The sequence below is a fragment of the Fundulus heteroclitus genome, chromosome 20 (assembly GCF_011125445.2).
Source record: "Fundulus heteroclitus isolate FHET01 chromosome 20, MU-UCD_Fhet_4.1, whole genome shotgun sequence".
NCBI lineage: Eukaryota > Metazoa > Chordata > Actinopteri > Cyprinodontiformes > Fundulidae > Fundulus > Fundulus heteroclitus.
This window is the reverse complement of record NC_046380.1, coordinates 24,561,840-24,583,721: the sequence shown is the minus strand read 5'-3', so window position 1 is coordinate 24,583,721 and position 21,882 is coordinate 24,561,840. Positions and strand designations below refer to the sequence as shown.

Genomic DNA, 21,882 nt, shown 5'->3' with positions numbered 1-21,882 from the left:
TAAGAGTGTCTCAGTAGTGTGTGTAAGAAGTCGCAGTGTGAGAGAGCATGTGTGAGAGCAAATTCACAATAATGTCACTTATGGCCCCTCATATTGAACCCCCAGTTTAAAAAAAATGAAGAACAACTCTTTTGATTTGATCATCTAACACATTTGAGTGTGACTAAAAGAGTTAGTTAGTTTACCTGAGAGACTACCGTACAGGTAACAGAGAGGCTAAGCTGCCAGCCGGCTGGCCCCTCCCACATAAATCAGTGCCGCAGAAAGAGCCGCTCCCGCCGCTGATTGGCTGCAATCACGGCGCTGTGGTGATTCCTCTCAGACAGACCGGAGCGCCCGGCTTGTAAGGTTCCAGCTCACAGCTCCAAGTCAAACTGACGACTCGGGATTTTTCTTCAGGTTCTTTACCTTCATCTCTGCTGAAGCCATTCAGGGAAGGAAAAGGAGACACCAAGGGGAATTAATCGATGAGGAATTTATTCATCTAAATGCACAGTCCCGGACTGAGATCCTCTTGGACGGCTTTGGGTGACAGGGGAATTATTTTTTCCCCCTTGCTGCTGATCTCGTGATGTTTTTTTGAAATCCATCAGCCTGGAGATTTGAATGAGGATGACTGCGCTCATGAGGAAGATGCAGCAGGTGCTCTGTGTCCTGCTGCCGTGCGCTCTCCAGCTCTGCTGCGCTAACACACAGCAAGGTGGGTCCATAAACACGCGCACACAAACAAACATCCTCAGCAGTTTGTTTATTGATAACCTGACACATTTACTCTGCGGTAGTCTTACTACTACTACAGCAGACTCCACAGGGTTAGAACCGCAATGGCTGGTTAAAAAACTTGTTTGCTGAGAGTCACCTGCACCTCTCCCACGATTCTGTGTGCTTAATCATGTTTGTCTCAATTGTTTTAAGGTTTGGCGACAGAGCCCAACCTTTTTACCCACAGAGGAGCCACACTCGGGGCAAAGTATGTGTCCCAGATTGTGAAAGGGTTTACTAAGAGATGTTGAAACGTCCTTTGTTTCATTTTAATCAATAGTAGAGCAACAATCCAGGTTTGTTAAGTAAAAGCAGGCTGTAAATGAGACAAATGTAAAACAATATTTCTATCAGTCTGTCTGTCTGGACTTTGACTGGACCGTTTCAACACATTAATTCACTTTGACCTAAACTATTACAACACAGCTCTGGATGTATTTTTATGTTGGTTGTTTTGCTGGAAGGTGAAACTCCACTTCAGGCTCAAGTTGTTATTGTTTTTTCCCCCTAGATTGGCCAGTATTTAGCTTCTTCCATCTTCCCATAAACTCTAATCATATTTCCTGTTGAGAGTTCAACCAATAGTTATCCAGTTGACATTTTCTCTCACCTGAGCAGGAGATCTCTGTAGCCTCTCCAGAGTTACCAATGGCCTCTTGGCCTCTTCTCTGATTAGTCCTCAAAGTTGTTTAGATGGAGGGTTGTGTTTTCAGCAGTACTGAGATGTTCAAACATTTTTTTCTGACCTGCCTGCTGCCTTCCTTGGTTTCCATGATGCTGTTTGTTCTTTGATGTTCTCTCATAAACCCGCGATTCCTCCACAGAACATCTGGATTCATACTGAAATTGAATATAACACAGATGGACTCTATTTGCTAACCGTGACTTCTTGAGGAAATGAGTTGTGTTATATTTTATTTAGGAGTCTTAGATTAAAAAGAGACGGATAAAATTCCCCACCACGCTTTTAGATTTTTATTTGAAATTTTTTTGAAAACCATCAACCTGCAGTCTTGCTATGGACACGCTTCACTGTATTTAGAGATGCTACAAATTAAATAACCAACAAACAAAAATGGTAGTGTGAATATTTCTGATATTTGTGTGCATATTGTATTTCTTTTATCACAAGTATGTGTCAGGGTTTGAGATGAAGGACCAAAGCGGCAGCATGACGTCAGGAGGCGCATACTGGAAATAGTAATATTTTAATGAAGCCAACTCATGGAATAACTATTTAGAAACAGGAATGGAAAACAAATAATGCAACAAAGAAGGAGCAAAAACCTGGAACTTAAATACAACTTGCAATCAACGGAAACTGCTTAAAACACAGGTGAGTGGGATGAACTATTAACACAAACATCCAAGGATCATGACATTACCCCGTCCTCAAGGGCTGTCCACTAGAGTCCAAACAAAAACAACCCAACCAGGGCTACCGGGGCTCTCTGGAGAAGACTGACGGCCACATGGACCCTCTGGAGAAGACTGACGGCCACCGGGGCACTCTATGGAAGTGCTTTGAGCAGGAGCCGACAAAGACAAACAACAAGGAACGGGCAGACGAACAGGCTCTGGGCCTGGGAGCAGCGCGGAGCAGGTGTCAGTGGCTGACCCTTGCAGAGAGCATGCGGGGCGTCAGCCCTGGCCAGCGAAGTGTTTCTTCCCCTTTGTTGTGCGCAACGCCGGGACCTTCTGCCCTGCCATGGTAGAGAAAAGTTGTAACACCCGGGACCGGTACCAGGAAGAGGGATGGCCAACCTTGAGCCCCAACATGTGGAATTCTGCATTCTTCCACCTCATTTGCCTGCCGCATGTTCTTCTCTGCCTGCCGACGAAAGTATTTGAACAGAGTTATCACTTCCACACCTGTTGCCTGGTCCTTTTCATGGTTGCATCGTTCTGTCAGGGTTTTTGGTGAAGGACCAAAGTGGCAGCAAGACGACAGCAGGCGCATACTGGAAATAGTAATACTGTAATGAAGCCAAGTCACGGAATAACACAATTAAGGAACAGGCATGGAAAACAAACGATGCAACAAAGAAGGGAAAAAAGCAGAACTTAAATACAACTGGGAATCAACAGAAATCGCTTACAACATAGGTGAGTGGGATTAACTAATTTGTCATGATCTCGTCACTGATGCTGGTTTGATTACTCATTTCACACCCCTGCTTAGCTCCGCCCTGTTCTCCATTACCACTCACCTGATCCACCTGTATCTGTCAGTATATAACCAGCCTTCAGACCAGTCATCAGTGCCAGATCATTTCGAGCCACTGGTGAGACTTATTCCAGCGTTCTTTATTCTAATTGCCTGATCCGGACCTGTTCTGCCTCTTGACCTCTGAGCCTGCCTGACCCCCGCCTGACCAGATTGCCTGATCTGTCTTTCTGACCTGCACCTGACCTGACCGCCTGCCTGATCCCTACCTGCGTGTGAACTGACCACACCTGCTACCTGACCACCAAGCCTGCCTGACCACGTCCTGCCTGTAAGCCTTATCGTGTACCGAACCTGGAATTGTGCCCCGACCTCGTCTTGGATCTCCCTCTGGCACTTCATCGAACATCTGACCACCTGGCTCTGACCTTGTATCTCTTCCCCGACATCGGCTTCTGGTTCATGCTTCTGGTCTTCCTGCCTACGTTCGTCCTCATGGTTCTGACCATCCGCTTGTCCTCCGACCACTGATCATCTAGAGGAGTTTTGCCCTGGGACTCTCTAAATAGCAACTGCAGCACCGCGTTGGCAGCCAGCCGGCTGGAACCGACACTCACCAGTCCCGGACTGAACATTGAGAAGAGAGGTTCCTGCTGTAGACGCCGACACCGCTTGCTACACTTCAGTTTTAAATAAACTGTTCCTAAACTTGAACTGTTTGTCTGATTCGAACACTGGGTCCTTCTGTTCTGAGCCTATTAACACAAATATCCAAGGATCATGACAGTATGTCACACATGACATTTTACATCATCAGAACTTTACATGGTTTTGATTCTATTGACTTTTTATGCAGGTTAGCATCAAAATGAGAAGTATAGGGAAACCCCCACTTAACCATCCAGGATCACAGCTGCCTATCTCAAAGCATCATTGGTTGAGAAGTGTGGTACAGGTCACCAGTTTATCAACCATGCACATGCACACTCTTAATTTAGAGTGCAGAAAAACCTTAGGACATGATTTGAACCAAGGAACTTTTACTGTAAGGCAACAGTGCTACCAATTATGCCACTGTGCAGCCCAGTGTAGGGAAAATTAAAAATGTTTTTCAAACTTGAAAAAGGCCTGAAATTGTGCATGTATTTGAATCTTGAATTAAGTGAACAGTCCATAGAAAATTTCACTGCAATCGCAACTGCAAGTCTTTTCGGGTATGTTTCTACCAGCCTTTTCCTTTAATTGATTGATTTAATTTTTTATTTTATTTATTTATTTACTTTTTGTTCTTTTCAAAATACAGTAGCTCAAATGCAGACAGTGGCAGCACTGTGCTGTTATGTGTTCAGGGTGATGTGTAGTCAGTTTTCCTGACCACACATATCATTCTGTATATGCTCAAAGGAGTGTTTTAAGCAGAGATAAAAGTGACTATACTCTGCTGTGTTTTGCAGTATATCATAACATTCTTGCACAAGGTTTGGCTTCTTTAAAGGAGGTGATTTAAACTGGATCTATATTTTGATTAGTCCTACATTGCTATAATTCTTTAACCTTACTCTTGAAGAAAGTAAAGCACTTTCAATGGAAAACTGCTGTTAAATGTGCAATATAAATAACCTCTGAGTGCAATATACCTACATGAAATAATAGCAGCTTCTTTCTTTATTTCTCCAGTGGTTGTTTGCACTGGCACCCATAACGGCCTGAGCATGTCAGGAAACTCTGAGATCCAGTACAACCTGATGAAGGAAAGGTACAACAACTGCAACATTGTGATGGGGAACATCGAGGTCAACATGATGGAGCACACCCGAGACTTGAGCTTTCTGCAGGTGAGCCTGTGACCATCACCCTCTGTGTAGAGCAGATTATTAGTAATCCTTTCACAGAAAATGTGTCACTGGAGAAAAAATATTGCTAACCAGAGATTTGGAACCAGCCGGAAACATTCCGACCCTGGGGGTCCACCAACTTGGAGCCAAATCAGATTGTGCACTGGAGATGATATCACCATGAGACCATTATTTGTCTAACACATGTTTTCTATTGCAGTCTATAAGAGAAGTGACAGGCTACGTTCTGATCGCTGTGAACCAGTTCAGTCGCCTCCCTCTCGACAACCTGCGCCTAATCAGGGGCACCACTCTTTACGAGGACCGCTATGCCCTGGCCGTCATGCTCAACTACCAGAAATATGGCCAACACGGTCTTCAGGAGCTCGGCCTGACAACCCTCACAGGTATGCTGTGTGTGTTTTAAAGGAGCTATAAGTAAGATATTTACTGTAAAATCCACCAAAATCCTTCTCATTTCTCACCCAGGACGGAAGAGAAATTCCCTATAAACAATCGATCCTCTCCGTCAACAACGAATTAATCACGCTTTTCTCCTTTCAAACCTAGAGGTACGGTCCAGAATGACTTCGATTCAGAGTGTAGCCTGTGTTTACTTCCTGGTTTCTCAACCAATCATATGAGAGTTCCCAAAATTCTCCAAACAGAGCGCAAGATTTGGTATTTTATTTTGGCAAAAGATCGACAGCCTGCTAACATGGAAACCAGTGAGATAAGCAGACTAAAAATAGAACAGAATACAACATCATATACATATTCCGTGTTAGTAAAAATGTTGTGACTTTTCACAGCAACAACACACCGTTGAGTAAATTGCTGGTCTTCGTGAAAGGCGTTGTGTTTGTGCTGTTCAGATTTTAACCACGAAGTAGCTCCTTTAAGTGCGTGGGATGAAGCAGATAAGAGCTGGATGTGGCGCTTAGTGAACTCCCACGCGCTGTAAGTCAAACCACACCCCTTCAGAATGCCGTCTGTCAGTGAAGTAGCAGCGGAATGTGTCAATGTGTACAACCGCTCAACTGTCAAAGTAACACGAGCCCAGTTCCACCACACAGCGTTTATATGCTATAATAAATAAATAGCAAGTGCCAACGTTTGATAGAGTCATGGGCCTCTCTCTGGGCCTGCTTTTGATAATTCCTTTAAATTCTCTGTATATTTGCATGTGTCCCGCCCACAGAGATACTAGAAGGAGGCGTCAAGATCATCCAGAACAAGTACCTGAGCTACGCTCCACAGGTGAACTGGCTCGACATAGTGAAGGATACGTCAGCTCACATCCTAATTGAAGACAATGGTCCTGAAAGTGAGTCTCAATTATGTTGCAAAACCTTTGCAGGTGAAAGTCTATATATGTAAAAAGGAAACTTTCAAAGCACAAACTCGTGAGTCTTGATTATAAAAACAAAAACTTCAGACTGGAGCCGCTTAAGTTTCAGATGTGAAATTCTGTCGGCCTATATATACTTTAATATACCAAGTTTTATTAATGCTACCCATAAACATTAACTTAAGATTCAACAGTTTTTTTATTGTGAAACACACATTAAACTAGAATAAACTGAAATATTGCTGAAAGGTTATTTATTTCAATAAATTCAAGTAAAAGGTTAAAGAAAATGCCTAAAGTAGATTCACTACACACAGAGTGATATATTTAAGCCTCTTTTAACCACAAAGATTATTGCTAAAGAGGCTCTTCACAGAGTGGCATATCAAAGTTCATTAATGGAAAATTAAGCAGAAGGAAAAAGTGTGAGGAGATTCATAAGTGATCAGGGCTTCAGGAGACACCACACAAAGATAATCCAATACATGGGTTACAACATTTACATACATTCCATTTACATTTTTGTATTAAAAATCCTAATCTCACTTTTTAATAAATTGAATCTGGTGTTTTCATTAGCTGTGAAACGTAATCTTTAATATACTGTACACAAATAAATGTTTGAAATATATCAGTCTGTGTCTAATGAATCTACATAGTTTATGGCTTTGACTTTTGGAATTTAATATAATGCCCTACAAACAAAAATTCTGATTGACTGGTAATTCAGTTTGTATGTTTGATGTTTTTAATTTTCAAAATAAGACATTTGCTTTCACCTACTTTAATCTTTAAAACTCCATCCATTGACGACAAAATTTTATTTCCAGAGCCTTGTAATGAAGCATGTCAAGACGTCCCTTGTTGGGGACCAGAAAGCAACTCTTGCCAGACCTGTGAGTGACATAAAATTAAAAATTATCATTAATCTAGTAATTAATGAAAATGTCAGAAAATGTTGGTTTGAGTAGTTAGATCTTTTATTGTACGCTAATATAAATTCCATGGTAAATTCACAGTATAATTGTAATAAATAAACCAAACTCAATTGAATTAACTTTACTGGCATTTGTGTGCTCAGATTTACACGCACTTCTTTGGAAGTATAACAAACTTTCATCTGTTTCAGTGACAAAGACTATTTGTGCACCTCAGTGCAATAGCCGGTGCTTCGGTAGAAACCCGAACGAGTGTTGCCACATTGAATGTGCTGGCGGCTGCAAGGGACCCCTGGATACAGACTGCTTTGTGAGTCTAAAGCTTTAACAAATTTTTTATTGAATGGTGAATCAACTAGCAACATATTTTTTGGAGGACCAGTTTGAAAATAGTCTGTTGTTACAAGGTATACTAATTTCTCATCTGTTATAAGTTGGCAAGTTACAATCTATTAAAATGTTTTATTCAACATCTACGTTTCATTCAAAATGTTTCTAGATAAAAGTACACCTTTACGAAAATAATATAATGATTTACTGCCCAACACCTCCCTGAACTGATCTTTGGCAGTTGCAAACAAGAATTGAGATTACTGATATTCAACACTATTTAAAATCAGTCTAAGAGGAGATTCTTAGTAAACAAACCCTTTATAGTCTGATACAGATAACTGTGAGAAAACTTTTAAATGTTTAAAAAAGGAAATCTTTGCTTTAAAAGAAAAGAAAAACATCAGGCTTTACAATTTTCTTTGTATTGTAATTGATACGTTACACCAAAAAATAAATTTTCCCCATGTTTTCTCCCTTTTTATCTAGTGTGTGTAAAATATAGTCATTTGTATGTTGTATATTGTATGTTCTGAAAATACTGAGTTTGTTGAAGAGGTGAAAAACATAAATGACTAGAAAATTTGCATTTCCTGTGAAAATGCACTGTGAATGCAGTAAGCTGAATGATTAAGCAAAAGATGCAGAAGTTCTTTAAAGAAGAGAAAAAATAGCTGAAAAGCATTGAAGAATTTGAAAAAGTTGAAGAATTTGAACATGAAAGAACAATAGCTGAATGTTTAGAAGAAGAAATAAACAGAGAATGGAACCAAACATCTCCTAACTCATTCTAAACACTGAATCGTTTAACAAAGCAGAAGTAGAATTTCAAACTTGAATATACTGTAGCCATGTGTGGGCCTGCATTTCTAGGGAGTATAAGGGGTTTCGCTAGCCTCGTGAGACCATCCTGATCTCGCGAGCTTTCAAGGTTTCACTCGCAGATCAGTCTGGCTACTTTTCGTTAAAGAACATTTGGAGCCGTTCACCAAACGAACATCCAATCAGCGTGGGCTTTGAGGCGGGTTGAGGTGTGACGCAACGAGAAGCGCGACAGTTGAGTCTAAAGAACATGGCGGCTTCAGCCGATGAAACTAGCGTTAGCGTGGCTATCGAGCAAGTTTTATCAGAATTAGAGTATTTCTTTGCTGAGCTAACGAGCCTTTACCTGCAGCAGCAAGAGTAGCTTGGCTTGTGGTTGTGTTTTCGTCGTCGCTCGTAACAGAGTGACGACGAAGCATGTTGACGAGTACGTCATATGCTTCGTTGATCTGATTGGTTTATTTGGCCCGTCTATCACCAACATAGGCCAATCAGCTAACCAGTATTTTCGCCCCTTCCCAAAATTACTTCAACGGAAGGTTTCCAGATGGATATGCGGAGCAAATCCATCTGGCGGAGTCAGGTAAGGGTTTCGCCCCCATTGAAAAGCATTGGATGTTTGACACCTCCTAACTTGGAGATGCTTTACGTGACGAGGCCCAAACTTATTGTGGAGCATTCTGTATAAAGGAGGTACAGACTCTGTAAAGCAGAAGTTTGTCCGAGCTTCCTAGAGCTACTTCCGATTAGCAACATGCTAACCGTTAGCCGCTATTATGGTTGTGTTCAGTATCACCGGGTGATTGTACTCTGTCAGTTTGGTCCAAATCCTGTGCTGGGAAGTGCCTCAAAAAGGGGTGCCAATACTTAATGTCACCAAAGGTCACCAAAGTTCATGGGTCAGATTGGCCTCCTTTAGCAACTCAGCCTCACCACATCTGGGCCCAGAACTCAACATTTGACCAAAATGGCATGTAGCGCCATTTCCCACAGGTGGGTGGTGCTGTATTGGCCAATTGGGTCGTGTCTGGGCATCATGCCAGGTCCTGTTGGAAGCAAAGGCCCAATAGGAAAGCATGTGAAATCCAAAATGGGTCAGAAAACTGACACATGGCTGAAAGTCACTTGAAAATTTTAAAATGTCAAGAGGAAGTGTGCGAATTTCAGATTCCTACATTAATCACAGCAACTGCGGTGAGCATCGAAAGTTGACATTCTATCTCAATGGAGCCTCTCCCTCTGGCCCTCAGAGTTCCGTCGTCATGGAAACTCACTCACACCTGCAGCGGGCCGTCTACAGAAGTGCAGACACTTTGCTCAAAATATGTCCCATTAGGTTATAATGGAGAACTTTGCTTCGCACAACGCTCCATATCTCCTGATCCGTAAATGGTAGAGACGTAATTTTTTTCTGCGTTTATTTCTTAACGGATAGGGGAAGAAGACTTCCTATCGGTTTTTGCAGGAAATATTTTAATAAAGGCGTAAAAAATTATGATATAAAGGGGATTTTTAAGGAATTTCAAAAATCCTCTAAAACGGTCCCGAACAAATCGCTCTAGCTGAAAAAGTATAAGAGATATCAAAATAATTCTTTCACTGTGAGTATCAGCAGGCTTTTGAGGACTATGTTGCTCATTTTTATGTTTGTACAAAAATCGGTGTAGGCACAGCGACGATGTAAAAAAGTGGATCATGTGGAAAAATACAGCTCTAAAGCATTTTCAGGATTTTGCACATTCGCTACTGCCGAACAAATTGTTCCTGCGGCAAAACCGTAACAGTTATCAAAAAAATTCCTTTTTTGTGAGTGCCAGAAGGGTTGGGACATTAATGTGTGAAAGTCTCATGCCTGTACATTAAAGGGTTTAGGAGTAGCGACGATGCGAAAACGTGTAATGTTTTGGATTTTCAGACGTCATTTTTCAAAACCGCTCCATAGGAAATGAATGGGGGAGGTTTCGGGTTTGTGTCGCTCTGAGGTGATTTGCGAAAAATCTATAAATGCTACACCAATGAGGGTTACATTTCCTGAATCCAGACAAAAATTCCTACGTTTTGATGTATAATTTATGTGGATAGGTTGAAAATTTAACGAGTGAGAAGAAGTAGTTTGGAGAAGAAGAATTTGTTGAATTTCTAGTGTGTGCACTCTATAACTGCCTCCTTGACGACCATAGCAACGCATGTTATTTGCTGAATTCTTGAAAAGCCAAAATTATTTTAAGGATGTACTATATGAAAATGGTAAAAGATATGAAAAAGCTGAAATACACCATAATAGCTGAAAGATATCACTACATTTTAAAAGTTGAATGGTGTTTGTAGCTAAAAGTAGGCTGAAGCAGTAAGCTGTCAAAAAGCAGCTGAAATTGACGGAATTTTAGTGAATTACATTAATTTCCTATGGGAGAAAAAAAAGCTGAAAATTTGCAGGAAAAGCTGAATATTTTAAAAAGTTGAAAAGATATAAGTACAAAAAGATATAGCCATCGATTCCAGAAGAAGCTGAATAGTTTAAAAGTTGAATGGTTGAAATCGGAGAAAAACTGTAGGAGGAGAAGCGAATCTAACTTTAAACAGTAAAAAGGCGAAAGAGGATCTCAATAACTGTGAATGCCTACTGCATTCCCAGTAATTACAGAATGCAAGTTTATTACTTCCATAGAAATGTCTTTGGCTTATTGCTGAATAACAGTGCTCCCAATTCAGCTGAGATAAACACAAAAGGGAGGTGATTGTCACCCTTGATCTGTAAGCTTTATAAAGAACAAATATCTAAACATGTTTATTGAAATTAATTATTGCATATTTTAAGTTCTGTTTAAAATTAAGCCTTCACATGGCAAAAGTGTGTGAAGGGGCAGGAACAACGTAAAAATTCATAACCTTTGCTAGGTTTTTTTTTTTTTTTTATCATGATTGTGCTTGATGCTTTGTTTTACAGGCTTGCAAGAACTTCAACAACTCGGGCTCATGCGTGCCCCAGTGTCCTCAGACTCTGATCTACAATGAGCATACATTCAAAATGGAGCGCAATCCCAATGCCAAGTACCAGTACGGCTCTATCTGTGTGGCCCATTGTCCGAGTGAGTCCCTACACATGTTGCTTTATTCTCACACACTTGGTTTAGACAGCCTTCTTTATGCCTGACAATCATAAAGATTGTTAAACTACTGAAAGTATTTTTCACATTTTCAAGCTACATCTCTGACAGTGCAAAATGTCCATTAATGTCATTTTCTGTTTCTGAACAGAACATTTTGTGGTGGATGACAGCTCATGTGTCAGCAACTGCCCAGCAGATAAAACTGAGGTGAAAAGAAATGGAGTAAAACGATGTGAACCCTGTAAAGGTCTCTGCCCGAAAGGTAACCAATGCTTTACAATTAAAAATCTGCTTCACTGTTATGTTTGAACAGTATAAACTGGATATTAAGACTTAGCTACTCTTAAATAATGTGAATAAAATTTATACTATAGTATTTTTAATCATAACTTTGCAAAATCATTAAGAAATTTTGATTGTGTCTTCAGCATAATTTTGTTCCCATATTTGGCCCAAAATGCATTAGCTTTGAACTTTAAAGCCCTTTAGAAATCTTGAACCTACATTTGTGATAATTTAGCCTTGAGTTTTTTAACATGTTAGCATTAGCATGTTGCTATTAATAGCAAAAATCATCATTACACTAAATTTAGGTATCATTCATATATTAACTTTGTAGTTTAAGAAAACAAGCTACTAATGGCTAGCTAGCTAAAAGTAACAAACATCTGCAATGCTAACAACAGTTTAAATGATTTGGTAGTTTAAGTCTTAGTATTAGCTAACATGCGAACATTACCAGGTTATCATTAGTTAACATAATCTCTTGTACTAAGGTCTTCTATCGATAGATTTCACTGATATGCAAGAATATGAGGCTAATCATATGAGCTAACAGTACATTTCTACTATGCTTTGCTAACAAGAGTTCCAACGCTACAATTAGCTAACATGCTATGAGTAATTAATATATTAATATTAGCATGTTAACTGACATACACCATCTTCTATGCTAAACGTAACTTAGGCCTATATGATGAGTGTAGGTAAAATGCCAACATTTGTTAGTATTTGGTGTAGGCCTATTTATAAATTCTCTGTTGATCACTATTATTCATATTCACTGAAATACTCTCCATTAATTGCTGTGGCAGTTATCAGTGATATAAACATAGTTAATTATACCTACATAGTATATGATTACCTTTTTTTGCTTAAAACAATTATGTAACTTTTTCTTTTCTTTTCTTTTCTTTTTTGCAGTTTGTAAAGGAAGTCAATCTGGCCACTCCGTGGATGCAAATAACATTGACAGTTTTATAAACTGCACTAAAATCCATGGCAGTCTAAACTTTCTGGTGATTGGAATAATGGGGTAAGAGCAAATGAAAAGAAAATAACTATTTTATGTTCATAGTTCATAATGACAACAAACTTGTTGACCAAGTTCCCAACAATTCACAGTTTTCCTGGTTTAGGTTGTGATAAAAAAGCTACCCATAAAGGTTGTGTTTTTAACTACGGCCACTTTATAGTAGTTGATGTCTCTCTATAATAAAGAGAAATCCCATTTTAAACATTTCCACTGGGAAAATTGTCACAAGTCTAAATTAAAGCATTTCACAAAAATTAGTACACTGCTCCCATTTTTGTAAATATTTTCTTATATGTTTTAAAAGGACAACATAAGGTAGTCAATGTGCAGCTTGGACAACAGATAAGATAAGATAAGATAAGATAAGATAAGATAAGATAAGATAAGATAAGATAAGATAAGATAAGATAAGATAGGCTTTATTGATGTCACATTGGAGAAATTCACATTCACATTTACACAACAGTGTAAATTTGCTGTCCGATCAAAATAACTCGACACGGCCATAAACGTGTACACTGCTAGCAACAAAAGTGATTACAGCCCTAAGTGAAAACGTCACTGTCATTTTCCTTCCCTGGTGCATGTGACACGTTAATGTGAATAAGGCGCAGGTATGTTACATTCAGTGTCATTGTTCTTAAGCTAGCTTCACACTGACTGCGTACGCTCCATCATCCATTGCAAAATGTGCCGTGTGGCAATCCATACTGGATGCGTCTAAAATCTGTTGATGCATCCAGACAGTTTCACCTCTTGTGTTGAAATGTTCAGCATCATCTTTACTCTTCCCGTGTCTAACTCCCTGTCTGGCTCATCTGGTTGTTAGAAAGTTGTATGCCTTTTGCGAAGGCAGGCCACACACTGCATCAAATTGGTCTACATGGTTGTCGTCTGAGAAGGAAATCCCCCCACCCCTCATTTGTTGATAATTATCAATATCAATCATTATGATTTCTACTTTAATCGATATTCTTTTTTTTCTGTATCGTCCAGCCCTACTTTGGGCACAATTTGAACATCTTCACTCATGACTGTACAATTTTTTGTTGCTAGCAGTTTAGACATTAGTGGCTGTGTATTGAGTTAGTTTGATGGGGCAACAAATTTACACTATTCTTCCAGCTATACATTGATAACGTTGTATTGTGTCATATTTTCAGTGCTGTTACATGAAAAGACATAATAAAATACTTACAAAGTGTAAGCAATGTACTCACTTAGTGAGATATTGTATTTTATCTATGTTCCTGAACAATGCTCAGGAAGCAAAAGTAGGTACATAATGACAAAATGTATTAAAGTGTGGGTCCATAACGCTGCTCCTGTCTATTACCTGTGAAGCCAAATCTGGTCTCACTCCCTGCCTGCAGCAGGCTTGGCCCAGGAAAAAAAGAAAGAGCATGCAAACACAGCAATCATCTGTTTTTGATGGACATGCCATAATTCTTACAGCAACAAGGTTAAATCTAAAGCAAAGAAAAAAATAACTTTTTCTCATATGCCATTGAGGTTAATTGTAACCCTTGTCTGCATAAGCTTTACCCCTGGAAAAAATTCAATTTAGATTTTTAATTCACTCATGAGGAGTGTTTTTTAATGAGACAAGAGAGAGCTGCACTTAGTTCAAGTTTGTGATGTTATTTAAGAAGTTTATTCCACTCATGAGCTGCACCCTTTTGGGAACCTTTAGTTACATCATTGCCTTCCACTCAGGTTTTCACTATATTTAGCCTATCATTTAGCATTTTTCTCAGAGCGTCAGTCTGTTTTGCATTAGATCATGAATTCTTTTTCTTCTTTTTTTTTTCCTCAAAGTGATGAATATAATCGGATTCCAGCCCTCGATCCAGAAAAACTGAAAGTCTTTAACACAGTGGAGGAGATTACAGGTGAGTTTCTAAACTACACAAGGATGTGTGATGTTATGCCACTGTGGTGGCAGTTGCAGTGTGATGAAAGGCCCTGAAAAACAACACCTCCATTTTCAGGCTTTCTCACTATCCAGTCATGGCCTGAAAGCCTGTCTGACCTGTCAGTCTTTTCCAACCTTCGAACAATACAAGGCAGAACGCTTTACAAGTGAGTAAGTCTTCCTGTATTGTTTCTCTGTAACCACTGAGGCATATCTCGTTGTGTTGTGTTTTTGATTGCAAACGCAATAAACCTTGACCGACATTGAACTGTTTTTCTTTTTTTACTTTCTTGTCATGTGGTGTTTTTTACTTTTTTGTAGAATAAACTCTAAAAGGTATGATAAACTCAAAGCTTAATTTCGATGTGGGTTTCTGTTCATCCATTCTGGCCTTGGCAGAATGGACTGGTGGTGGACACTACAGAAGCATGGTCTTCCTGTGCTTTTTCTTCTTGTGGTACCTGTGCTAAAATTGTTATATTATAATGGTGGTGTCAGGTTTTAGCAAAGGAAAATTTAATTTGTTTTACTTGATTGTTAATTTTTAGAGATTCAAATGCCACTGCATCTTTTCTGATTCTTATTTATGCTTTAAGTTTATACTAAATTCGTTTCTGTTTTATTCCACTTTCCTCTGCCTTTTGACATCTCCCAGATTTTGCCTTGTCTGATGAATAGTATAATTTCTTCTCAAGGAGCAAAAATAACAAGAAGTAAACTAAACATATAGGAAACATTGAGGAAAAAAAACATTTCTGTTTTGTCTTTGATGTGATGACAAAGTTCAGAAAATAAACTCAAAACTTAAGACTCTTTTATCTCTGTATTATCTAATGAAATGGCAAAACCTGAATAGAGATAATCCACAGAATCCAAAGCAAGTCTTTCTAAATTAAACCATTTGTACAGTTTAATCTTTTTTTTTCCAGGCTAAATGTGCATTCACTCCCTCACTTGTTGTTTCAGGGGCTACGCTTTACTCATAATGAGGATCAAGTCTCTGACCTCCCTTGGGTTGCGCTCCCTGAAGAGGATAAATGACGGTAACATCTACATCACTCAAAATGAAAATCTGTGCTACTCCAACACTGTCAACTGGACACGCATCATGAACACCAGTTCCCATCCCAAAAAAGCCACCATCAAGGAAAACCGGCCACAGAAGGAATGTGGTGAGTAGTACTGATCAAAGCAAGTGTTATTAAGGTAGACTCTTCACTGTGCTTCCTGCTTGCAAACAAATGTTATCAGTACATCCATATTAACTTGAAAGAGAACCTGATACTATCTCAAATAAATCTGCTTGACAAAAAAAAAAATGGAACAGTTTTTCAGACTTTTATCTAAAAAAGGTAATACTGTACACCTATACCGCACCTTTCTAGTCTAATTGCACCCATGGTGGAAAAGTGTAAAAAGACTTGGAGCAAATTACTTTTTTACTGAAGTAGCAAAATCTCAGACTGAACATTGTTGAATAAGTCAACATTTAATCAAGTAGTATTATTCTGTAGGGTATAACTACGTATCTTTTTAAAATTACCTGTAGCACCCTTGATTGGGAATAACACTGGTGGCTGGAAATAAAAGCAACTTAGCTATGAAGCGGTAGGCCGCATCAGATCAGTCGAGTCAGTGGATGCTGAGGTACATAGTGAACAGAGGTCATCATCTCTCTGCAGACTAAATTGTTAAGACCTCCAAACTATGCGTGTCCTTCAGATTAGCTCAAGGACAGTGAATGGAGGGCTTCCTGCTTTCCATGGATGTAATAAACTGAAACCGAGGACCCAGAATTCAGCCAGACAAAACAGAAATAGTTAGGAAAACAGTTTATTGAGGTGAAAACTGCTGCAGGTTGAAACTGAATTAAAGTTTGATCAGGGCAGTTTGAATGATCTTACTCATGGGACTGACAGGTGATCAGAAATCCAGAAACAGTCCAAAGCAGAATACCAAAGGGCAGAGTCAGAGCACAGAAGCAGGTCAGAAATCCAGACAGCACAATAATCAGGTCCGACGGGCTTGGCAGGCTCAGAAGGCAGAAACAGGTCAGGAAACAGGCAAGCAGGCAGACAAGATTCAGGACTCTGGATTAGACTCACCGATGGCTTGTAATAATCTGGCACAGATGAGTAGGCTGAGACAGGTATAAGTAAGCAGGTGACCAAAGTTGAAACTAATTAGTGGCAACAGGTGGAGCTGATCTAGAGAAGGGTGGTGGCTGAAGGTGGACTGAGCTGATTGGATAGTAGCTGGTGGCTGAGAGGTGAACAGGCTAGCAGGAAAAGTCTAGAAAAGTCCAAAAGTAAAATAAAAAAAAAAAACAAATCATGACAGGTTCAGATAAGCACCCCTGAAACAGGCATGGTGCTTGGCCTCAGACGGTACCTGCCGCTTGGCCTCAGATGCACCCAAAAACTTTGAGACCAGGAGCCTCAGAAGCAGCCCCCACAGCACCTCTGATAACGACAGCCTACGCAGACAACCAGAAAGTTGGCTGTCGAGCAGAAGGTGTGGATGCAGGAACTCTTCAAGTAACCTGGGGATCTTATAATAACCATGGGGCCCTGGATGCTAGCCGTCTCGAAGAGGCCCTGGGTGGCAGATCCCCCTGGACCCCCTAAATCCCCTCCTCGCAGGACTCCGGAGCAAAGATTGGAGCAAAGGAGAGCGGCAGACCCTCGCAGACTGGAGCACAGGCTCAAAGCAACATAAATCACTTAAAGCTAAATAAAATTCCTTTTGACTGAAACTATTAAGTGTTTAAGTTATACAACAACTGGAATTTTTGGACATAATTCATCAAGCAAAAGATTACTTCATTTCTAAAGTAGCAAGTAATTTATCAGCCAGTGGTTTGCAACACTTTAATCTCTGTTGCAAAATGTATTTTTTAGTTTTGTGTTTAGACCAACTGATATAATTTCAAGTGTACTCATGTGGTACCTCAGCCCTTTGTCTGTATGATAGACCAGCAGATAGACTGATTTCTGTTTCTTCTCCTTTGTGCAGTTAAAGCGGGCCTTGTCTGTGACCCCTTGTGCTCCTCTGATGGCTGCTGGGGTCCAGGTCCTGATCAATGTGTTTCCTGTAAGAACAGCCGGGGCAGGACATGTGTGCCAGACTTTATGTTCGGAACTGGGTAAGTCTTCAGAAACATCACATTTAGAGTCAATAATAGCCCCTTCTCCATTGAAAGCACCAGATTTTGGTTTACCCCGGTAAACCAAAGCCTGGAGTTTTTGGATTTTCATGTTTCCAACTACTTGGGACCATTTAAGTAAAACAACCCAATGACATATGAGACGTTGTGATGAAAAACTGCAGTACCACTCCGGTCCAGCGGATAGCGGCAAGAAGACAGCGGTCAAACAGAGAAATGAGGAGAAGCAGTAACCATATCCTACCACTCGTCCGCACTCCAGAGAAACAGGAGGACAACGCGCAACATGCATAGACATTATATAGGTAGACGCCCCATGGACTGGCCCTGCCTATTGGAGCTGACGTTTCAGTGCGGCCACTATTTCGCGACCCCAATGCATTTATTTGTACTGCGGAAGCTGTTTGCCCAACTAAAATGAATCATAACTCCCTGAATTTGTTTTATCCGATTTTCAAACGGTTTGGTTTGTTACAAACGACAGAGAATGTGGTTATGATACAGGATGCTGTCACACATGAAAAAACATGTTTTAATGCTGAAACACGTTGTTTCAACAGCATATTTCATAAATGTATGCTCTTTAACCGACATATGGCATATTGATGTATAACTACGTGATTTCATTCTGAAATACTTTGTTTTATGCTATTTAGCAGACAGACATGTAGTATGGCATGTTGTTAAATATGTAAATAAATATGTGCTTCCATTCTGAAATACTTTTGTTGTATGCCCTTAAACAAAGATATATGTGGTATTACAAAGGATTAAATGTATATATTAATACATGTTATATTTTAATAAAGAAACAAGTTGGATTGTCCATTTATATTTATTTCACTCTCTCACATGTAGAATCCTGAGTCTTTGCTACACACCAATTACAAATTCTTCATATTTTTGAGTGTCGTGCATGCACATATTTTTTTAGTTTAGTTTAGTTTTTTTTAGGCCTAGAAATTTGTTATTTAAAATTTCTAGGTCATTTCAGTGTCTTACACTACCCTGCTTGCAAATAGGGCTGCAGCTTAAGACCCTTGAAATATAACTGTTTTTCATAGCTTCTTGCAACTTAGTTTGTGAAATATAATGATAACAAATGAATAAGCTTAAAATTTTGGTCCATCTACTGGATTTCTCACCAAGTAAAAGCTAATGTTGAGACCCAGTCTCAGCCCAAAATGGTGATCTGCACCGTGTAATCTACTTTCAGTAGTTATCAACGCTTATTGTGACCGTCAGCTGCAGAAAATTCGGGTAAAGTTGCCCCCTCAGTGTTTGCTCCCGTTGGCACCTATGCCAGCCTTGAGTAGGAGAGACCCATCCAAGATGGCGGCGATTCGCTCCAGCAGGCAATGAGAAGCATAGACATTATATAAGCCTCGTTGGGCGGGTTCTACCTTTGCTGCGAATGCGTCAGAGCATCTGTCATGTTAAATGTAGCAAATCTGCAGTTAGACTCAGTCACTTAAACAGTATCAGAGGGACTTTGATCCCAGAATATACTATATATTCGTAATATTTTTATTTTTGTAATATTACGTGTTTATTTTTGTATCCTTTTGGCTTCATTTTCCTGACTTTATTCTCGTAAAGAATAAAAATATTTATAAGTATTTAACCTGGCCCTATTACTCCAGGACTAAGATAGTTTTGCAAACTGTGACTATTCTGGAAATATTCCCCCTTAATTGTCATAATATTACGTGTTTTTCATAATATTACCACCTTTGTCTTTTTTTTACTTTATTCTCCTATGACTTTTTTCTCATACTAGTAATTTTATCTCCTTAATACTCCCCCAAAAGGTTTGTTGCTAATCTGTGTCTATACCAGATCTTAAAAGGTTCACACGGTTTTATGAAATAATGAAGACCACAATGACTAGATTTAACCAATTGATTTTTATATTCATAACACATACACACACACATATATATATTTCTCTCCGCTTTCTGTCTCTGTCTCTCTCTCTCCCTCTCTGTCATATATATATATATATATATATATATATATATATATATATATATATAAAACCCAATGGGAGTTCCCAGTGTGTGTGTGTGTGTGTGTGTACATATATACTATATATGTATACATATATGTCATCTTGGAGCGGTTGTCCTATTTGGATATCAGTCAGTCACCAAACGTTGTTTTCCAACACATCTTGTTTGAATATAATCGAATATAATTGTGTATTAATAGTAGCGTTTCCATCAACGTTATTAACACAAATTCTGACGTATAGCATTGTTGATGGAAATGGAAAAATTCAAATTAACTCACTAAATTTCGCCAAAAAAAGAACATCAGTCCTGTGATGTGCCAAGAGTGAGGCATCCTTGGACCGCTCATTTGTAGGATTGCCACTTATCAAAGGAAGTGAACTCGCTCACAGGTTTGACCAGAAGAGGGCGATCATATTTTATTTTTCATTCCATTTGTAAATTCAACAGAGAACAAAGCAGTGAATATTTGTTACGAAGTGGATGTCAAATATGCAGACTTCAGTGTCCCTGGTTGGTTAAAAATTACCCTGAATAAAAACAATATAAAAACATTACACTAAACTGATAAAATGATCTCTAAAATATAGTGTAAATAAATTAATTGATGGATTCTAGGTTAATCTTAAGCGACTATCTGTATATTATTGTCCTAGACAAGCTCTCTAAACAGCAAGGATAAAAGCCTGCATCTACATTCGGTGTGATCATATCACAACAAATGTGATAGAGCCGAAGACGGAGCGGAATGGATCCACAGCTTTAACCCAATGGGAGTTCCCAGCACAGGCTGTAGTTTGTGTCAGGAGAACTGGCTCCACACCTGCCAACAGCAAATTACATTTGATGAAAACGCAAGTATAAAGAAGCAAAACCTAATATATACAACAGCCTATATATATATATATATATATATATATATATATATATATATATATATATATATATATATATATATATATATATATATATATATATAGATAGATAGATAGATAGATAGATAGATAGATAGATAGATAGATAGATAGATAGATAGATAGATAGATAGATAGATAGATAGATAGATTAGATTAGATTTTATTTTAACTTATGTTAGTTTTGGTCCTCCATATCGGTTCATGGTATCTTAACTAATTGCCAGTAACTAGGAATGACAGCAGATCAGCCATGAAGTTATATGCCACATAAAATCCCAGAGCTGGGTCATGCTGTGCAGAGCTCACCCAGCTACAGGCCTCCAAGCTTCATGCGGCCTTCAGATTAGCTCAGGGACCGTGTGCAGAGAGCTTAATGGAAAGGATCTTTATGGCTGTACTGCTGCATCCAGTCCTTACATCATCAGGTGCAATGCAACATACCGAGACATTTTGGACAATTTCATGCTCCCACCATTGTGAGAACAGTTTGGAGATGTGACCTTACTGTTCCAACATCACTGGAACAACAATCCAAGGTCCATAAAGATATGGATCTGCACGTTTAGTGCAGACGAACTTGATGGCCTGCTTAAAGTCATGACCTTAGCGTGACAGAACACCTTTGAGATGAGTCAGAGCACACACGGTGAGGCAGGCCTTCTTGTCAGACATAAGTGCCTGACCTCACAAATGCACATCTGTAAAAAAAAAAAAGGTGAAAAACTTTCCACAAACACACTCCTAAACTCTGTGAAAAACCTGTTATAGTTACCAAAAAATTAGCTGAGAATATAATAAACCACATGGCAAGAATGGGATGTCATGTTACTCTAGTTCATATGAGTATAATGGCAGATAAATACGTTTTGGCAAGAGATAAAGTAAATTAAGTCAATTGGGTTTTTTTTCTCTGAACAGGAAATTGCTGCAGATAAGGCCAAAACTAAACATAATCAGCTTTTAAATTGCATTTTAACCAGCAACAGAGAGGGAACTTTACTACACACAAGAGCATTTAAAGCTTATATAAACAAGAACAAGTCTTATAATGCATTAAATAATCTTAAGCACATAGGTTGTTGTTTTTTTAGTATGAAACCATGTTCACAACTTTTTATAAATCTGCTTGGACCTTTATTGGCATCACATAATTTTCCACAATACTGTGTGTTCACATTAAAAACGTTTCAAGATTGATAATTTTGTATCGGACAGATTTGATTAGAGGAAAAATTGTTTTTG

The 21,882-nt window shown here is 39.1% G+C and overlaps 1 protein-coding gene across 3 annotated transcripts in view; it reads left to right on the top strand.

Annotated features, from left to right (window-relative positions):
* Positions 1-248: 248 nt before the first annotated feature.
* Positions 249-21,882, top strand: part of erbb3a (erb-b2 receptor tyrosine kinase 3a) — a 53,464-nt gene continuing 31,830 nt past the window's right edge. Inside the window, exons 1-13 of one of the 3 annotated variants that reach the window (XM_036151528.1) lie at positions 257-700; positions 4,607-4,764; positions 4,985-5,171; positions 5,966-6,091; positions 6,946-7,011; positions 7,245-7,363; positions 11,153-11,294; positions 11,464-11,577; positions 12,519-12,630; positions 14,449-14,522; positions 14,622-14,712; positions 14,867-14,881; positions 15,512-15,717. In XM_036151528.1, coding sequence (XP_036007421.1) covers positions 607-700; positions 4,607-4,764; positions 4,985-5,171; positions 5,966-6,091; positions 6,946-7,011; positions 7,245-7,363; positions 11,153-11,294; positions 11,464-11,577; positions 12,519-12,630; positions 14,449-14,522; positions 14,622-14,712; positions 14,867-14,881; positions 15,512-15,717 — 1,504 coding nt within the window. In that variant the 5' untranslated portion in view covers positions 257-606. Of the gene's footprint in view, positions 701-4,606; positions 4,765-4,984; positions 5,172-5,965; positions 6,092-6,945; positions 7,012-7,244; positions 7,364-11,152; positions 11,295-11,463; positions 11,578-12,518; positions 12,631-14,448; positions 14,523-14,621; positions 14,713-14,866; positions 14,882-15,511; positions 15,718-21,882 lie in introns of all 3 variants that reach the window. The other 2 variants (XM_036151530.1, XM_036151529.1) reach the window with 2 other exon arrangements.